Source organism: Stegostoma tigrinum, chromosome 25, assembly GCF_030684315.1.
Source record: "Stegostoma tigrinum isolate sSteTig4 chromosome 25, sSteTig4.hap1, whole genome shotgun sequence".
Classification (NCBI taxonomy): domain Eukaryota; kingdom Metazoa; phylum Chordata; class Chondrichthyes; order Orectolobiformes; family Stegostomatidae; genus Stegostoma; species Stegostoma tigrinum.
In genome coordinates this window covers 23605064-23623899 of record NC_081378.1, presented here as the reverse complement: position 1 = coordinate 23623899, position 18836 = coordinate 23605064, and the positions used below count along the sequence as shown (strand labels likewise).

Here is an 18836-nt window from a genome sequence, read left to right as displayed (position 1 = left end):
TCATTGGAGTTTAGACAGATAAGGGCGGAATCTAATTGAAACTTACAGAATACTGAATGGCCTGGACAGAGTGGCTGCTGGGAAGTGGCTTCCATTGGTGAGAGAGACTAGAACCTGAGGGCACAGCCTTCAAGTAAAGGGAAGACCTTTTTAGAATGGAGTTAACAAGAAACCTCTTCAGCCAGACAGTGGTGAATCTATGGAATTCACTGCCATAGAAGACTGTGGAGGCCAGGTCATTGAGTACATTTAAGACTGAGATAGGTTCTTGATTATCAAGGGTTATGGGGAGAAAGCAGGAGAATGGGGTTGATGCACTTATCTGCCATGATTGAATAGCGGAGCAGACTTGATGGGCCAAATGGCCTAATTTCTGCTCCAATGTCTTATGGTCTTGTATATGGAACAGACAAGTACTCTCTCAACACTCGAGAAGCATCTGGATGAATGTTAAAATGGCACGGCATGGCATAGTAGACCAAGTACAAGTAAATGAGATTGGTGTAGTTTGGTGGTCAGCATAGACAAATTGGGCTGAAGGGCCTGTTTCTATGCTGTATACTATATTGAATGTAACTAACCATGCAGCCTCTACCACCCTCTACAATGAAGAAATACACAAATTCATTACTCTGAGAGAAGAGAATCCTCATCTTCAGCTGAACTGGTGACCCCTTACTTTGAGATTACCTCTGGTCCTAGCCTCTTTCACAAGGGGAGACATCCTTTCTGTATTTACTCTGTCAAGTCCCCTAAGAATCTTATATACTTCGGCAGGGTCGCCTCCCATTCTTTTAAAATCTTATGAGTACTGGCCCGACCAAACATATCTCTCTTAATAAAACAAATCCTTTGTTCCTGGGGTCAAACTAGTGAACCTTCTCTGGACTCACTCCAACACCAGTATATTTTTCCATCAATAAGGAGACCAAAACTATTCATAATATTCCAATGTGCAAGAGAAAAAATGTGCAAAAGAAATCTTAAAACAGTTATGTAATATTGTGATATCAGCTTTATTGAAAGTAAGTTTGGATCCATCTCAGTAAATAACATTGTGATATATTAACTCACTCTATCTAGTTTTAATTAACAATACTTTGCAGAATAGCTATACTGGCTAAGTACAACATTCTTACTTAAAAAGTTACAAACATGACCCAGCTTTAAATCAGAAGAAACAATTCAAAATAAAGCACAGTTAACAACAAGCTAGCATACTGAATAACCATCATCACAAGTAATTACTGCAAAAAGACACAAGTGGCGATTTACATCAAAAACGTTACTGTTCAACCAGAAAAATGCACATTTAAACCATAATATTGTTATAGCTACAATGCAGTTAGTTGTTGAAGGCTTTAAATGGCATACCATTAAGATTCACAAAAGTCACCATCTGACTGCATCTCAAAACTCTGTAATAGTCATTCAATATAAGAAATTAAATAGAGATTTTTTTGTATTTTTGTGAACTTTTACCGATAATGGAAAGCGAAGACAATTTATTATTTGGCATTTCAGAATATACAGGCATAAATAGGCCATTTACCTTATCAACACTGCTTTGAAATTTTATTAGCCACAACAACTCGGTTTCTTCAACACCAATTTTTCCATATTCCCTAATACCATTACTTCTCGAGTAAATACCCAATTTCCTTTTAAACATTTGAGTTGATTCAGCATCTATGGTGACCTGAAACCACTTCTGTGCATTTCACATGGTTACATTTTTTTGTGCATGAAATAACTTTTTCTTGATTCATTTGAGACTGACTCAGTTTGAATTTTAAGATAATGTACATTTGTTCTAGTTTCCCTCATTAGCGAAATCAATGATTCTCTATCTAATCTATCAATTCTTTCATATTAAACATATTTAATATACATTTGTATGTGATGAGCACCATTTGATATTGTTCATATTATTGTGGTATTAGCCTATAAAGACATTGCAAAATAAGTTGTGCTTTTACATTTACTTACAGTACTGTCACATTAACTGACATTGCAACACATCACACAATGCACTGCCACATAAAGAATAAACAACAATACATTTTGGAACATAAGTCACTTCATTAATTCACAGTGTGTAATAGATGTGGTAACTTGTAATCTTCTTTCTAAGTTATTCAATTATATTCCTATATCTGAAATTGGCCTCTTCTGACAAACAGTGCTTTATTTATTAGGGTCATGAGAAATGACAGAGACATATATATGTAATTCTTAAAGGTTTCGTCTGATGGACCTTCGTCTTCTACTATAATAATGCCTGAGCATATGTTGCCTTGAGAAGTTCATCATGTAGTTCTGTTTTCGTGTCCTACAATGAAAGAATAAAAGAATGAATTGAATAATGCACAACAACATGAATGTGGTCAAATAAACCAACTTTCTATCTCATACATGTAGACTTTATACCAACAAAATCTGGCTGATAGCTTTTCTTTGATTTTTGGAATCTGTAAGAAGCATAATCTTACTTTGTGACAATAGAGGGAGATCACGGAATACCAATAAGTCATCCCTTTTACAATTCAGCACTCAGAATACTCACAGGACCACTTCAACGTGATCCAAAGCCCACTGGTCATGGCCTGTTCCATTATGACGTGGCTGCCACCACCGTAGCTGTACACCTTTAACTCGTGCTTCCCTGTAGTAACAAAGATTGAGATATTAACTCAGTTCTGAAGAAGTCATATAGGGCTTGAAACGTTAACTCTTGTTTCTCACTCCACAGATGCTGCCAGACCTGCTAGGTTTCACAGCATTTTCTGTTTTTATTTCAGATTTCTAGCATTTGCACTAATTTGTTTCTATTTCAGATGTAGTTCCTAGATTAAAATAGCTTTACAATATTTGAGATCAATTTGTTAGTTAAGCTTTTAAGAGTAGTGATTTCCTGTGTCTCTTATGTATTATACATAAGTGCATTTCACTGTAGTGATTACTAGATACACCAGCAAAAATACACTTTGGGGATAAGTGACTTTAAAGGCAATTATCCCTTTGCTTCAGGCAAAACGGCATGTCTGTGTAAGATTGAGGATCTCCACTCCCCAAGGCAGCAAGTATTTCCCTGCATTACCAACAGGAAGTACATGACTGCTTTCCAGGATTTATACAAATCAATCCTCTTGTTTTAAAAAAGTGTGATCATAAAACACCTTTTTAAAAAAACATTCTGAACATTTTTTGGATTTTGCAAGTATACTTCATGCAGTTACTGAGTTTACAATTGACTAAATGCAACTAAAAGTGGTTCAAATGCAGCTGTATATCGGAGGTGTAGGTTCCACCCTCATGTGAAGCCAAGATGGGTTAAGGTGGTCCTGCCGATTCAACATCCAGCCTGACTTCATCTCATTTTTCTTACATGCATAAACATGCAAAAATACAACAATGGAGCAACCGCAAGTGAGCACTTCTTCCTTTTTAGGGACTATAAACTGAAATTGAATTTAGACTGCTACAAAACTGAAATAACAGGAGGATTTAAATAAATTGCAGCATATTTTTGAGTTGTGCAATGCTTTTCGAAGCACTAAGGAAGAGAATTTGAGACGAAGCAACACTGATAATCTTCAAGCTTTCCTGCTCGGCCTGCTGTGTCCATCCAGCCTCACACCATGTCATTTCAGATTCTCCAGCATCGGCAGTTCCTACTATCAACTGATCATCTTTTAAGGAATTTCTGCCTGACAGCAGCCCTTTGACAGATTCAGCTGTAGAATATTACAAGTTATAAGTGCTAGGGCAGAGAGAAACATTCAGAGTTATTCTCTGGTTCACTGCTTATTGTTATTTGAGGCCTCCCCAACTTCCCCCTCGTTTGGATTGCTGGGAACTCAATGGTGGAACAGTCCATCATGGTGCAAAAGAAAAGGCCAAAGGATTTACAGCAATCTTTAGCCGGAAGAACCAAGTAAATGATTCATCTTGGCTTCCTTCAGTAGTCCCCAGCTTTATAGATACCAGTCTTCAACCAATTCAGTTCACTCCTTGTCATATCAAGTAATGGTTAGAGGCACTGGATAGTACAAAGGCTGAAGGCTCTAATCACATTCCAGCAATAGTACTGAAGGATTGTGGGACAGAATTTGAAGCTCCCTTAGCCAAGCTCTTCCAGTACAGATACAACACTGGCATTTACCTGACATTGTGGAAAATTGCCCAGGTATGTCATTTTCACAAAAAGCAGGACAAATCTAAACCAGCCGGTTACTGCTCCAACAGTGTACTTTCAAATCATCAGTAAAGTAATGGAAAGTGCATTGTGGCTCAATATCTAAGAAGGCAGCTCATCACCACCTTCTCAAGGGCAACAAGGGACAGACAACAAATGCTGGCTATCCAGCGATGCCCACATTCCAGTGAGAGTTCGATTGACTGTAGCAGAGCCCAAATCGAGCCTGCAACTTGCCACTGGCTAGTTAAGGGTATTTCAAAATGGCTCAGGTCTTAGGCCAACACTAATCAGCTGACATCCCATATTGGGTCCAACTTGAAAACAGTCCTCAATTTTTTTTGATTGAAGTTGATGAACAGAGAAAAGTATCACACTGTGAAACGTGATCATTCAAAATCAAGCTCATAACAAGACTTCTGTTTGCATATCACCCTGTGCTCACAGACATTTTAAAATATAAACCAGACCAGAGGAAAGTTTCTTCCACCACTCCATCATGCAGGAAGATCATTGGAACTACGTGTGTTTTGAATTCTGCATTCCCATCTACTCATAATAACAAGTGCATAACAAAAATTGCTCCACATTTGCCTTAAAAATATTGAATGGTCCTGCCTCCACCACTTTCTGAGCCAGAGTTACAAAGTCTTGTAACCTTCTGACAGGTAAAGGTTTCTTGTCGTCTGTGCCCTGAAAGGTGTCACCTAATATTTGAACAGTACCCTTTGTTCTGGATTCACTCACAAGAGAAAACATCCGTTGCACTGACACCTCTTCAAGACCATTCAGGATGGTATACAATTCAATCAAGTCACCACACACATTTCCAAATTCCAAAGGGAACAAAACAAACAAAGGACTGCAGATGCTGAAGATCTGAAACAAACAAAATCTGAAAATGGCAGCCTTTGTGAAGAGGAAACAGGGTTAACACTTTGAGCTCTTTGACACTTTTTCAGAACAGAAGAGTCAAAGAACTTGAAATGTTAACACTTTTTTTTCCTCCATTGAATCGGACAGACCTGTTCAGTTTCTCCAGCAATTTCTGACGGTGTTTATTCCAATGGGAACAAGCCCAACGTGTGCAACCCTTCCGCATTAGACAACCCACTCATTTTGGCTATCAATTTAGTGAACTTCACATTTTTCCAACTTATTCTAAGTCTTCCAGATTTTTTTCCCCATAATTCAATCTACCCATATTATCTGCATGTTCCTATGTCTTCCTCACAACGTACATTCTTACCTACTTTGTGCCCTTGAAATTTTAACTACTATGTCTTCTCTCTGAAATCGAAGCCAGGGGCTCACACATCCCTTGGAGACTTTACACCTCACATTCTGACAGAGACCTGTAATGTCTCCAGATCAAGCAACACCTTGAGTTTAAAATTCACATCCTTATTTTCAAATCCCTCAATGGCTTGCCCTTCCCTATCTTTGCTACCTCCATTAGTCCAACAATGCTCAGAGCTATCTGTATATGTCCAATTCTGATCTCTTGCACATCTTCAATATTAATAAAATGTATAGCTTTTGCTTTGAATACCCAGCCCAGAATTTTAACAAGGCATTGATACATGTGCCAATAGAGGAATTCTGAGTCAAATATACCTGACATTACAGAAGTGGATTTTGCCTTCATATGTACATTAGATTTTTGAGAGATTTCTCAGCTCTCAAGGTTAGATACTTACAGGGGGACATTGTAAGATATCCTTTGGGGATGTACAAAATCCTTTGGTTGATGCTGAGCAATAACATGCCATGCAATTCCTCCATTCAGACTGTACTGTAGCAGGATGACCTTGTCTGCGATGTTAGGGTCCGTTAGGTCAACATTGCAGTGCCGTGTCTGGGATATGCTGCCAATCTGCAGCACAAACATGATTTTGCTAAAGAGAAAATATGTTTATTGTTCAGCAAAAATAGTAACAAAACATGAAAGAAAAAGCTACTGTACAGTTAAGATTCCCTTGGATGAGTACGGCAATAGTCTTAGAAGATCTTCAAACAATTTTATATAAATTAGGGTGAACAAAGAAGAGGGCAAGTGTAGAGGGTTTACTTTGAGAATAAACAAGTTCTCCCATTGTCTGTGGTAAATTAGAAAATTGTATAGATTTTATTTAGAGATTTAAATAACATCTGTTATTTCTGCACCAGGAAGATGTGAATTGCTACCTAGAGTAGTTTTTTTTGCTCTAGTGGGATATTCAACCTTGGGCCAACATGAGAGATGGTCTGGAGCTAAGTTGGCTTAGGGAAATACCTTAGTGGATGACAGTCCAGAGCCCAATGTGATGTCACGCTCAGTCAAGGTGAAGGAACCCAATTTGGGATGTAGATCATTGCTTCCTGTCAAGAATTAGTCAAGAGGAAATGAGGCCTTACATGGCAGTTTTCTATTCTGGCAAGTAATTGTACTGCAGTTCCACCCACTGCACCTAGCTCCTTAATCATCCTAATTTAACAATCCCATCTAACAGTTTGGGATTTAGTGATTCAAAATTTAGTCTTTCTTGAGAGTTTTGAAATTCAATCGAGCTAATTGTATTGCTCAACACGTGTAATATGCAAGAATTGTTTTCTACATTTTCTTGAACAATTGGCCAATGACCGTAGGAATTGTGATCTGGAAGGATTTTCAGTAGTGTCTTTGGAAGAACACAAAGGTTTTACCCTTTAGCAATTCAAAACTCAAATCACACAATTATTTCTTAAAGAAAGTGTACCTGGCCCTTGTCAAATCTAGAAGCTTGGTTACAGCCTGTCTCATCTGACAGCCATTGAAGTACAGTGACTCCCCATGGGCATAGGGAGCCAGCTGACCACATCCACTGCCAATAGCTCCTCCCTGAATCACCTGCCAGTTTATTTCTGTAACACGTGGTGATTCAAAGTTGTCCTTGATGTAACTGCGGAGGTCATTGGTTGGAATGGAACAATCATCACCTGTGTATTGAAGATAAGCAGCTTTTAGGCAAGGTGGGATAAAGAAGTAAGCAATCAACTTTTTTCAAGTTTTACTTTTCAAGGTCAACTTTTTTGTTGAGTATTTGAGTTATAGTAAGTTGAGTTTTGTCAGAGTAATTTTCATCAATTAGTTTAGAACATACCCAGATAGGGAGTAAAAAAACCTCCTGCACGGAGAAACTTTAGAATCCGAATATCTAAAGACACCTTTGAATCAGTTATACTCATCACATCATGTCTCAAGTTACTCATATTTGATCCCAAAATTTTATTTTCTGACTGTTAGGATATTAAGATGGATTGTTAAAATCTTGGAGAGTTTTGGCAAGAACAGACACTAATGTTTTAGAAAAATACAGTGGTGTCATATACCTCCCCCTTTGGCAGCATTCAACCGATTAAACTTAAACAGAAAAGTTAGAGCCTGTACCTTGATAACCCTCATCACAAATACAGATTGTTCCAGTTCTACAGTATCCATGTCCACTGCAGAGCTTGGTACAGGCCTCTCCAATGTACACATGATCAATTCCCCAGCTTTGTTTTTCTGTGATGCCCTCCTTTTGAATCCAGCGGAACTGAGTAGCACTGAAAACAGGACCATAAACATTAACTTAACTGGTTAATAAGTTGAATTTTAACAAAGAGCTATTATTTTATTTAACATGGGGAATGAAATTTACAAAAGCATTTATGGGCCTGTTTAAGATATATTAGAATAAAAGAAAACAGAAAATTGAGAACTGTTTAAAACAGCCTAATTATGGCAAAAAGAAACGGGATTCTTGTCTGGGTTAAATAGAAAGTCGAAAGTAGAGACAGGTGTTCTGTCAGGAAATTATAGGCCATTCAATCTTTTTTCAGTTACTAGAAGTGTACTGGAAACTATGATGAAAGATTAATTTACTAAAACATTTGGAAGAAAAATAAGTTAACCAGAACTAAGTGACATAGATTTCTAGAAAATCGGTTCATGCTTTAACTAGTGTACTGAAACCTTGGATGAAATAGTAGAAAGAGTAAAAGGGAAAATGCAATGAATGAAGTTTAAGTGGATTTTGAAACATACTTGATAAGCTATCGCATGAGAGATAGCTCAAAGACAGGATACTAAAGATAGGAATTAAGGGGATGTAGTCACATGGATTGGACGGTTGAAACCCTGGTGCAGCATTAAATGGGCTCTGTGCTGGCACTTCTATTCTTAACAATGTTTTAAATGATTAGAATATAGAAAATTGACAGACACTATTAAAATTTTGTTAACTTCCTAAACTTGGGATGATAGCAATAGATTCAAGATTGTAACACTGTAGGAGGACATATGTAGGCCTAATTTGACTAGCAGAGAAATGGGCAGAAAGAGAGGTGATGATGGGACAGGGAGGGTTGCGTAGAATTAGGCTGCATTCTCTGATGTTTAGAAGAATAAAAGGTTATCTAAAATATTAAACTCTTAGGAAGGATCGTGCTTTAACAGACAGTTCTCGAGAAATTGCTCTTACCTATTAAGGTTGCAACAGCACATCCTTAATGGCATAATTGAGACGTATGGGTGCCTTACTAGTGATAATAATCAGTATAAATAGGAGCAGGAGTAGGCTTTTTGGCCTATCAAGATCACTCTGCTTCCAAATACAATCCTGACTGTGGCCTTAGTTCCACTTTTCTGCATGTCCAATAACCCTCAAATCCTTTGAACAACAGCTTTGAATGACCCAAATGCCCAATCCTTCCTCAGATGTTCCTTAACCAGAGTAAATCCCAATATCAGTGACACCTCATCAAAGAAGGCAAACCGATGTAAACCAGCTGGGTTATTCCAGCATCTTACAATTAAGCATTTGCAATGAGTTTGGGGAATGATTTCCTTAAGAGGTATGGCTCAGCAGTGAGTCTACAGGGGTGAGGTTGGAAAAGCACATCAGGTCAGATAGTAGCTGAGGAGCAGGTAAGTCAAAGTCTCAGCCTCACACCTACAGACTCTGGCTTCCAGCATCTGCAGTCCTTATTGTCTCCATGGCTCAGCAGTGAAGTAGATTCAATGTCATCCTTGCAAGGTTACCTTTAGTTGCTGCACAATGTACACCTGGCAGATGCAGTGACTGGTTCGCAATGGCCTGAACCCTAGCACAGGTACTACAATGTTGATCTATGGGATGCTGCTGTGGCGTGACAAGTGACATTCCTATTGCAACTACGAGACAGAAATTTGATCACTGAGTTGCTCCATCATTTGCCTGTTCATTCACGTTTTTGATATTTTTCAAAGGCTTTTAACAGTGACAGTCTTTTTCAATTATCTCTATGCTTTATTTTAGATGTCACACTTTTCCTCTCTCATTACCTTCGTGCTTATAACAACGTTACTGAAATATTCCAAACTAATTCAAAAGAGTGTTATCAGATAAAAATGACAATGATCCAGTGAAGGAGATATTAAGATTAAAAAATGGTGATTGAGATCTTGGACAAAGTGGTAATCTTGAAGGAAGGGTTTGAAGCCAGAAGTGCAGAGACAGAGAGGTTTAGGATCGAATTCCAGAACTTATGGCCCACATGGCTACAGGCAAAAAGTGCCATTATTAAGGGAAAGGAAGTGGGAAATGTGTAAGAGATGGTGGAGAAACACAGAGGGCCATGGTGCTGGAGGAAATTCATAGGTACAGAAGTGTGAGGCCACGGCAAGATTTGAACAGAGATTGAGAGTTTTAAAATAAAGACATTGGTGAACATTGAACCAGTGTAGGCCTGCAAGCATGGGGCAATGGATGAGTGGGACTTGGTATTGGGATAGTTGAGTCTGGAGGCAAAAATGACATGGAAGAATAGATGGACTGAGGATGTTAAAGATGGACATTGTCACAGAATTTGAAGAACACAGCCTTGATGGTGGAGAGACTACATAGTCAGTAGCTCAGCTATACGTCAAATACACCTCTAAATACATCTGCTTTAGTCTGCAACAATAGCCAGGGATCATTTTAGGATCTAGAAGACAAGAAGAAAAGTGAAAGGAAACGGCAACAAATAAAATTATGAGGAGTAACCTTTCCCTTTTTGAAACTGTACCTTGATGCAACATATTCAGGTAGTTGGATTGTGACCCTGTTCCAGCTAGAGCAATTGACAGAACTGTAAGCACTAGCTTCATGGAACTGGAACGGGGAACAACCAACATTGCTGCTTGTTGAAGGAAGACACTCCGTTTGCACAAGTGACCAGGAGTCTTTCCTGTAAGGTTAAAGAGAGAAATGCTTAGAACTCACGTCCTATTAAGATCACTTGGCAATGATACTTTTTAGTTTAAGATGTTTTATATGATAACAATGGGATCCAGCACCAGATGAAACAAAATCAATTTGATTGATTGATTATGTTTTAAAGTAACTTTACATTTAGTAGCCCAGAGTGTCTCAGTGCACAAATTAAAAGGGCACTTTAACTGAGTCAGTGAGTCCAGTAATAGATTGATGGAGGATAGCAACCTTCATCCTCCCTTCACATCTTTTACCCGCTCACCTCCAGAATTAAGAGTCTACCTTCCCCTGTTAGCAGAAACACATGTTCGAAAGGAAAATTGTGCAGAAATAGGGTGATAATATTTCAGTCTGCCTTGACTTACGCAACTTGGAATACTGGGATGGTGGAATTATCCGTTTAATATATTTCATATTCGAGATCCTCATCTGGTATTCCACAGGAAAACAAAGTTCTATTCAATGCATCAATGGTGGCTCTCCTATTTTCTTTTTGGGAGGATACACTGATTTATAACTGAGCCAAACAAAGTAACGCAATTTATTTATTTACAAAATAGCTGATCTTGTGTGGCTTGCTGGTAGACAAAATATCAAAAATGATGTAATTACAATTTGATTTATTTCACTTATTGGTGAAAAGATCACAGAAGTTCTTACAACATCATGATATTTACAAAGAAATGTGAAATTTTCATGGAGCTGAAGACATTAGTGAAAATTTTGTGAAAATATTGTTTACCTGGGTTTCTGAAATTCCTTTACAAATTGTTACAGTGGTGCAACTAAGGGGAAGGGACCCTTCTTCTTTCCTCAAGAGTATAATTGGTTCCCTCTTTTGAGAATAGTTTGGTCACAAAATATCACTCTGTAATGCTAACACTGTACGTATCATATATCATAAAGACACACTGCTCATAAATTAGTTGTGAAAAGTAAGACAGCAGGAGTAACAGGTTACTGGAATCACACCTGGTATACTGCATATTGAAAACACATGACATTTTGATAACAGAATACTAAACTTTACATCAGTAACCGCTGAGTTTCCAGTTGCTTGTGTTTACAAAGTTTACTATAATGTTGAATTTACTAAGACTAATTATAATCTTCATTCTACGAGCATTCCCATCTGTCAGTCACAAATCTTTTTTGGGATTGGCACTTACCTTGGATCCTTATTGTATTCCAGCAATACAGGCTGGAGATCGCCACAAGAATCTGCTTCGCAGCCAACTACAATCTGGAAACATATTACAGAAGATAAACTCTGGGAGCAGTCCACTTAAAGAGTGTTCAGGTATTACAAGGCACATTTCATGCTTGAGTAAAGTCACCATAGTCCTACTGTACATAGGGCTGCTCTCCCATTAGAAAGAGAGGGCTAATGTAGATTGAACACGTGCTGTTTGCATCACTCTGTGTTGCCAATCTGCCATGCAGATAACTGAGCTAACTTGTACAAGTGGGACTTGTGTTTACTGGGACAGTATCCCAGTAGAATTTAGACCAGTTAGGAATTAGTTGGTCGTCCGGGGGGGTGGAATTGTTCAGTTTGTTTGTAATTCTGATAATTTGTTATTGTTAGTGTTAAATAAATAATTTGTTTCTCATTATTTGTAAGTGGTTACCAGGGATTTTCTTTAATTTAACCACACTTTTAATAGGTTATGAAGGGAAAGACATGCTTCTCTGGGTGTTTTGGATTTAAGTATAAGAAGGGAACACCTCTATTCCTTTCATAATAGGTTGGGACTTCTGTTTTGGCTTTAACTATCAGAGGGGTTCTTCCTCAACCTTCCTGCAAGATTTGATGTAGCTGACTGTGCCATACTTCTACACTTCTCCATTGTCCAGCACTACAGGATTTCGCTTGGTGATTCCTTCTGTAATAATATGCAACAACAGAAGAGAGAATGAAAGAGAGAGAAGAATGCACAAATCACAGTTTTTTTTAGCTCAACAAGCTGATTCTGTCATTTGTCAAATACACAGTTTGTCGTGGTGTAATATTCAGTTTTATCTCAAACTATTTTCTCATCCAGTAAAATTTTCACCACTAGAGCCACCTAAGAAACATGACAAAGTATCTGCTGGTTCTCCAAGGATAGTACAGGTGTTTTCCAAAAATTATTATTGGAAACTGGAAGAGTTCTGTGCCGGTGTAAGTCCTACCGCTTCAAGGCACTTAGACTTGCACGACCATAAACATAAACACTAAGAAAGTGCTATGACTCAAATTAGACATGTCAAAACCATGTCCCCAGTCCACTGTCCTACCTTCCAGTAATCTCCCACCAATTCTAGTCTTGCAGCTTCTTGTCTATCTTCCCTCTTCACTATAAAACTTGATCCCCATCCACCCCGTTTCTAACCACTGCAGTCCTTGACTCCCATACCAGCCGACAATCTATGCAGCTTCATTTTATCAGGGATTGCACCTTAATGGTAGTTCCCTTCTAAACTTGTTATGACCCTAGAGCCCACTTCTTTATTCATCGTAAGTCTCTTTTTTAAAACCCTACTTTCCACGGACTGACATCTTCAATCGCCATCATATTTTCAGTTTTACTTAGTGTTATTGCACCTATGCTGTTGTGAATTCCCAAATTGTTCCATTTGAGTCACCCCCAATACAGTTTCTATTCTTTCATGGCATCAAACTAACTTCAGGTATTTAACACCGTCTGTATCCCTCTTCCCCAACCTTCCTGCAAGATTTGATATAGCTGACTGTGCCATACTTCTACCCCATTGTCCAGCACTACAGGATTTCCCTTGGTGATTCCATTCACACATGTTTGAAGGTAGCTACTGCATTTCTATTAGTGACTTCCCTTCCTTTCTTGTCCTCTACATGTTAGTTACTGGGAATCTAAAGATGTCACCTCAATGCCAGGCCCTATCTAACCACGGATTTGCATGTTTTTTGGAGAAACTGGTAACCTACTAACTCAAATCTACGTAGGTAAGCTAATCTGCTCTTATCCTTTCATTTGGTGTTTTCCTCCACAACACCTGCCAATTAAGTTCTCTCTTCAGCTACCAAAACACCGTAAATCAAAACAAAAAAACAAGAAATTCTGCCTATGTTTGCACCATAACTAATGCTTATTCATAAACAATTAAAAGATAGGATTCAATTATGGTGCTTCAGAGAAACTGCTGTCACAGCAGAGGATCAGCTAGACAAGAAAAAATGTAACAGTATTGATTTTTAAAAAACGTTAGATGCTCTTAAAACAAACTATTGTTCAGGCAACATGTAGCCAGTACATATGCTTTTGGCAGGCTTGTCAGATTTGGAACAGAGCACTGAGTTTGAAAGGGATTAATATAACTTAATATTACTTAAAACAGTCAAAGACAGACGTGGAAATCCACGTGCTGGCAAGCGTAGCAGTAGTAGGAATAATCTTCAAATACATGGTAAAAGATCATTTGGAAAAGTATTTTCTTGCTAAGGACAACCACCATGGATTCAGTTACAGGTATAATGTTTAACGAGACCGTTTAAGTTTATAAGATGCAAGTTAAACATTAGAATTAAGTAAGGAAATCAAACAAAACATCTCTCTCCACAAATAGTAATGCACATCACCGAAGATAACGAATTGTAATTTTTCTGAAGTATGTAATTGTATTTTCTAGAAATAATGAAAGACAATCTCATTGAAATGTATAATATTCTTAGAGTCTTTGTTGTGATGCTGAGAGAATGTTTTTCCTTGTTGGAGTGTCCAGAGCTAGCGGTTATAATCATAGGGTAGGGTAGGGTATTTAAATTAAGGTAAGGAGAACTTTTTTCACTGAGAATGTTGTGAATTTTTGGAATTCTTCACAGTGTTGTAGGTACTCTGTAGCTGACTACATTCAAAACTGGGATCAACAGACTTTTGCATCTATAGGAAATCAAGGGACATGGTGATTGGGAGAGAGTCTGGGGTTAATGTAAAAGTGAAGGTGTTATCTTATTGAATTGCAGGATAGGTTTGAGAGGCCTATCCTGGTGCTTACATGAAATAAAGGTAATGGTAAGTAAATGCTATAGAAAATGTGTGTTTTCAAGGAGATACAAAGTAGAGAGGAAGAATAAGAGTTTAGATTGAAGGATGCTGCAGAAGGTGAACAGATGGGATTGTGATCAAGGGAAAAGGATGGAGCAAAAATATTTTATGGTCTTTTCATATTCAAGAGAATGGTTACATTCCTGAACAACAGGTCATAATTCTTCTGTGGCATTTTTATCATGGATCTAATTTACAGTGATTCCTTAATATAACTGAGGTAGACAAAGTGTTAATGATCCAAACAGAATCTTACCCTGAACTGCAGTATGTATCCTGGTGCTACAATAAGTTCCCGTGAAGCTAGGAAATTGTGCGTCTTATCTTTCTTTTTATTAGGCCAATAAAGGTGGAAAGAGGGATTACCACAGAAACCTGCTGTACGAACAGCATTAGGGTAGAAAATCCAGTTTTCCTCATGGTTAACACCTTCTGTTGGGGAAAAAAAATAAAATTCTTTAAGATAATAATAATACTGCTATCTATATTTTGGAATTTTACAGAACAAATCTGCCCCAATTATGTGATCAAGGTTCACATAAAAGTTTCTTGACCAGCACAAAGGAAGTCTGCAGTGCAGTGAACTAATTGCCTGCAAATTTGCAGATTAGTTTACTTTGAATCATAGTAATCTGCTCAACTTTAGCCATTTTGATTGGAATGTGAAAACTTCAATGGAAACTGAACGCTTGGAGCTAGGCAGCCTGTAGAGGCAAGAATACTGTTTTAGCTTTTATAAAACACCAAGATACATTTTAAATATTTGTCAGTGATTATTGAGGTTAGGAAAGTGGAAAACCAGAAGGTAAAATGTAAAGGCATAGATCGGTGTCTGCAGGCAAGTGTCAGAGTGATGTAGCAATGAGAGCCACGACTCAGTGAATACAATGGTTATCTACATGATTTCAGATATGAGGCAGAAAACGTTTTCTTTGAGAAGTCAGGCAAGGATTCACATTCCATCAATGTGTACTACAACGTGTTCAACATTTAGTGTGCTCACCCTTGTCAAGTCATCAGGCAAACTTACAGCTCTTTAATTGCATACCTATGCCTCAAGCTTAGTACACATTCATAATATAAAATATAGTTGAAAAATCTTGCCTCATTCACATTTTCCAAGGCCACCATACCTGAGGTCATTGTAATACAACCTATTTGCATGATGCAGTTGCTTCAGGCATTATTCTGTAGTATTTGCATCATTCCAGCACTTGCCCACAGGCATTGATCTGTGCCTTTATAGTTTGCCTGCTGGTTTTCCACCTTCTTGACGGTCACTACAAATATGTAAAACCTGTCTTCGTACTTTGTAAAATATGAAACAATATAGGGCTAAGAATTCAAGTTCCCTTTGAATTTGAGACTTTTTTTCAAATTCCTATTTAAATTCATTTAAACTCAATTAACTAATAAGGATTGGAATACTAACTTCATTAATAGTGACCATGAAACTATTAAGATTACTGAAAAAAAAAGCCATCTTGTTTACTGATTCCCTTCAGGGAAGGAAATCTGTTGTTCTTAGCTTGTCTAGCCTACAAGTGATAACTCTTAACCATACTCTGAAATAGCAAGCCGCTCAGTTCAAGAGCAATTGGAGAAGGACTGGAAAGAGACACTGGGTTCACCTGCATTCATTTGTCTCAGAGAAAGCCAGAATCATTATTAGTATATGTGCAGAGAGTCACTCGATTTTAAAAAATATTAAAGTGAAGGTAAGACTGATTTTAAAAAAAAACTTCACTGGATTGAATGTAAAGGATACTGCTGAAACCAAGGGTGCATCGTTCTTTTGCTATTCATGTTAATGTCATAAAATTGTCATTTATGCATCTAGATTTTTTTCCCTTTTGTGTAACAAACATTTACTTTTGCGAAAGGACATTGGTAGCCTCATGTAAATTATATTAAGATTGACAAGCATGATAACGAAACTGCAAATATAAAACTTATGATCTATCAAGTCAGGTTTCACTCTAAGATCTGACTTGTCCAAAATTACCATCACAGCATCTTTTCTGGCATGACCAACAGGTCCTGGTGGGAACTGTGGATGCATGTGTCTGGCTGTCTCCATAGACCAGGTGACCTCAGGTAAAGATAAAGGTGGATTTCTACCTGTCTTTGTATTTCCCTGAGGAACTATCACAGGAAAATGTTGAGCATTCATGTATTGGATGGAGAACCCCTTTGTAATGAGGGGATTTGAACTGGAAGAAAACAAATACCAAAGCCTGCAAAACAATGTGACTAAGTTGATAAAATAATTACAAAATACTAGAAATGTTTACCAAACAATTCAACACACCTTTAGGAAATTTCTTGGTGAAATGCTTTAAACTTCCAGTCCTAAAATGTATAATAGTTGAGACTGTAATTAACTTGGTTGGCAGTAATGCTCTCCCCTGGATGCACCTTTGCTCTGTGGTGTCAGTGCTACAAAAGCTAATTCAGGGAATTTCTGATTATTCTGTTCCAGATTGTTTAAATATGTGAATGGCACTGGACAGTTCAACATTTTCACTGTATGGTTCTGACTATCAACCAAGTCATAAGCTCCATTTATAATTTTTTAACTGCTAAAAGGAGACAAGATGGCAGCTTTGTCTTGCATTTATCAGGTCTAGGATACAGGAAGCAGTGTTTTTAATATGTGTTAAAGATCATCACCTGGATTTGCAATGTGATGCATTTTCTACATGAAATACTTTGACTTCTTGCCTCCTCTTAGCAATGTTTAAGTTCTGTATTACCAAGCAATTCTTAATTGCCATCATGCCGTTCACTGATCCAAAGTTTTCCATCTTACCATCGTCAAAAGAATCCATTAGTTGACTTGGGTTGATCTCAGATCCTCCAATCAGGATGTTATCCAGTGCCCATTGAGCACGCTCTTTGCTTGCTACAACCTGGCCTTTCAGAACAACAAAAGGCTGCCACCATCGCAGGCGAGTTGTGTTGGTGTGTGCCTCCTCTGGGAGGAGGACATAATCTTGGCGCACAGAAATATATTTCTGGTAATCCATTTCATGCAGCAGATGCCAAGTGATTCCTACCGACATTAGAAGCTTGTTAGTATCAGAGTTTATTATTTCAATGGTAATGTAATTGAAGAATTTTGTCAAAGTTCATTATGCCGGTATTTTTAATTATCATCTCTTCTAAATTTTGACCACGGATGGAATCATTGCATGGAATTTTAAAGTACAGAACAAGCTATTTGAATCAACAGGTTTATGCTCCACGCAAGCCTTCTCCCAGCTCACCTCGTCTCAACTTGTCAGCAAATCTTTCTACTGCTTTCATTTAAATGTGCTCATCTAACACCAAGGTTATGATTGGCTCGCTTTATAATCATTATGAAAGTCAAAAGCCTCTAGTTGCTAACACACACAAATGATTGAGAAAAATTGTGCCAATTTGAAGATATTCAGTCATTGAGAAGTGCAGCAATGACCTATGAAGGAAATAACTGGCCATTTTGGGAAACGGAATCAGAGTTAAGATTGCTGACAATTCAGGGAAGACACCGACGAGTATCAAGATTGAAGTGAGCTGTAACACTTTTAAATCTGAGATCAATTTGTATTTTTATTATTAGAAATGAGTTATAATAATACATTTAGGGTATTTTAAAAAGGTAGCTCCAATTTTTAAAAAGCTCCTCCATAGGCAGCCTTTATACCAGGAATTTTCTCAGAACAAAAAACAAGACAGCCACATTGCTGATTGAACCTTTTCAGGATTTTTTGATTCCCTAGAATTAAATATTTCCTGTGATATTTTGCCTGACATAAAATGACACACTGGCAAATTCATATTGAATACGATGGAGTATAATAGAAGTAAAGCACAAAGTACAGGTCAGTCATGACAGTGTAGAGTGGAAAGATAGTATGGGAAGGAAATGTCTCCCAAACCACAATATCTGATATCAGCTACAGGAACTTACTAAGTTCCGCACTTGGTAATCAATCTCTCTGTCACAAACGCCAATCCTTCTGAAAGCTTTATCTCTGCTCATTCTTCTCAAATTAGTCTGATACAATATATCATTTTGACATGGTTAAGAAGCAATGAATTAGAGAGAGTTATACAGTTAGAGAATAAACCTCACCTCCATCAATGGAGTAGTCCAACAAAACCCCTTCTTTTCTGCAAGTTGGCTGATGACAAGTGGTCATGTTATTTTCGCTGCCTATTCTGGCCCAATATTGCACAAATCTGGATATAAGAGATAAAATTTAATGTTGCATACCTGAAATTCTAAAGGAGAAACTAACATACCTTGAAATAGTAGAGAAGTGCCTATCGGTACTAGGCAGAAAC

General features: G+C 37.8%; 1 protein-coding gene across 1 annotated transcript in view; it reads right to left on the bottom strand.

Annotated features, from left to right (window-relative positions):
• Positions 1-1010: 1010 nt before the first annotated feature.
• reln (reelin) overlaps positions 1011-18836 on the bottom strand; it is a 363171-nt gene continuing 345345 nt past the window's right edge. Inside the window, exons 56-65 of the mRNA XM_048553828.2 lie at positions 18625-18731; positions 17317-17559; positions 14761-14936; positions 11607-11680; positions 10250-10411; positions 7608-7765; positions 6937-7156; positions 5899-6096; positions 2567-2665; positions 1011-2332 (exon numbers count right to left, since the gene is read on the bottom strand). Of these exons, the coding sequence (XP_048409785.2) occupies positions 2236-2332; positions 2567-2665; positions 5899-6096; positions 6937-7156; positions 7608-7765; positions 10250-10411; positions 11607-11680; positions 14761-14936; positions 17317-17559; positions 18625-18731 (1534 nt within the window). The 3' untranslated portion in view covers positions 1011-2235. The remainder of the gene's footprint in view (positions 2333-2566; positions 2666-5898; positions 6097-6936; positions 7157-7607; positions 7766-10249; positions 10412-11606; positions 11681-14760; positions 14937-17316; positions 17560-18624; positions 18732-18836) is intronic.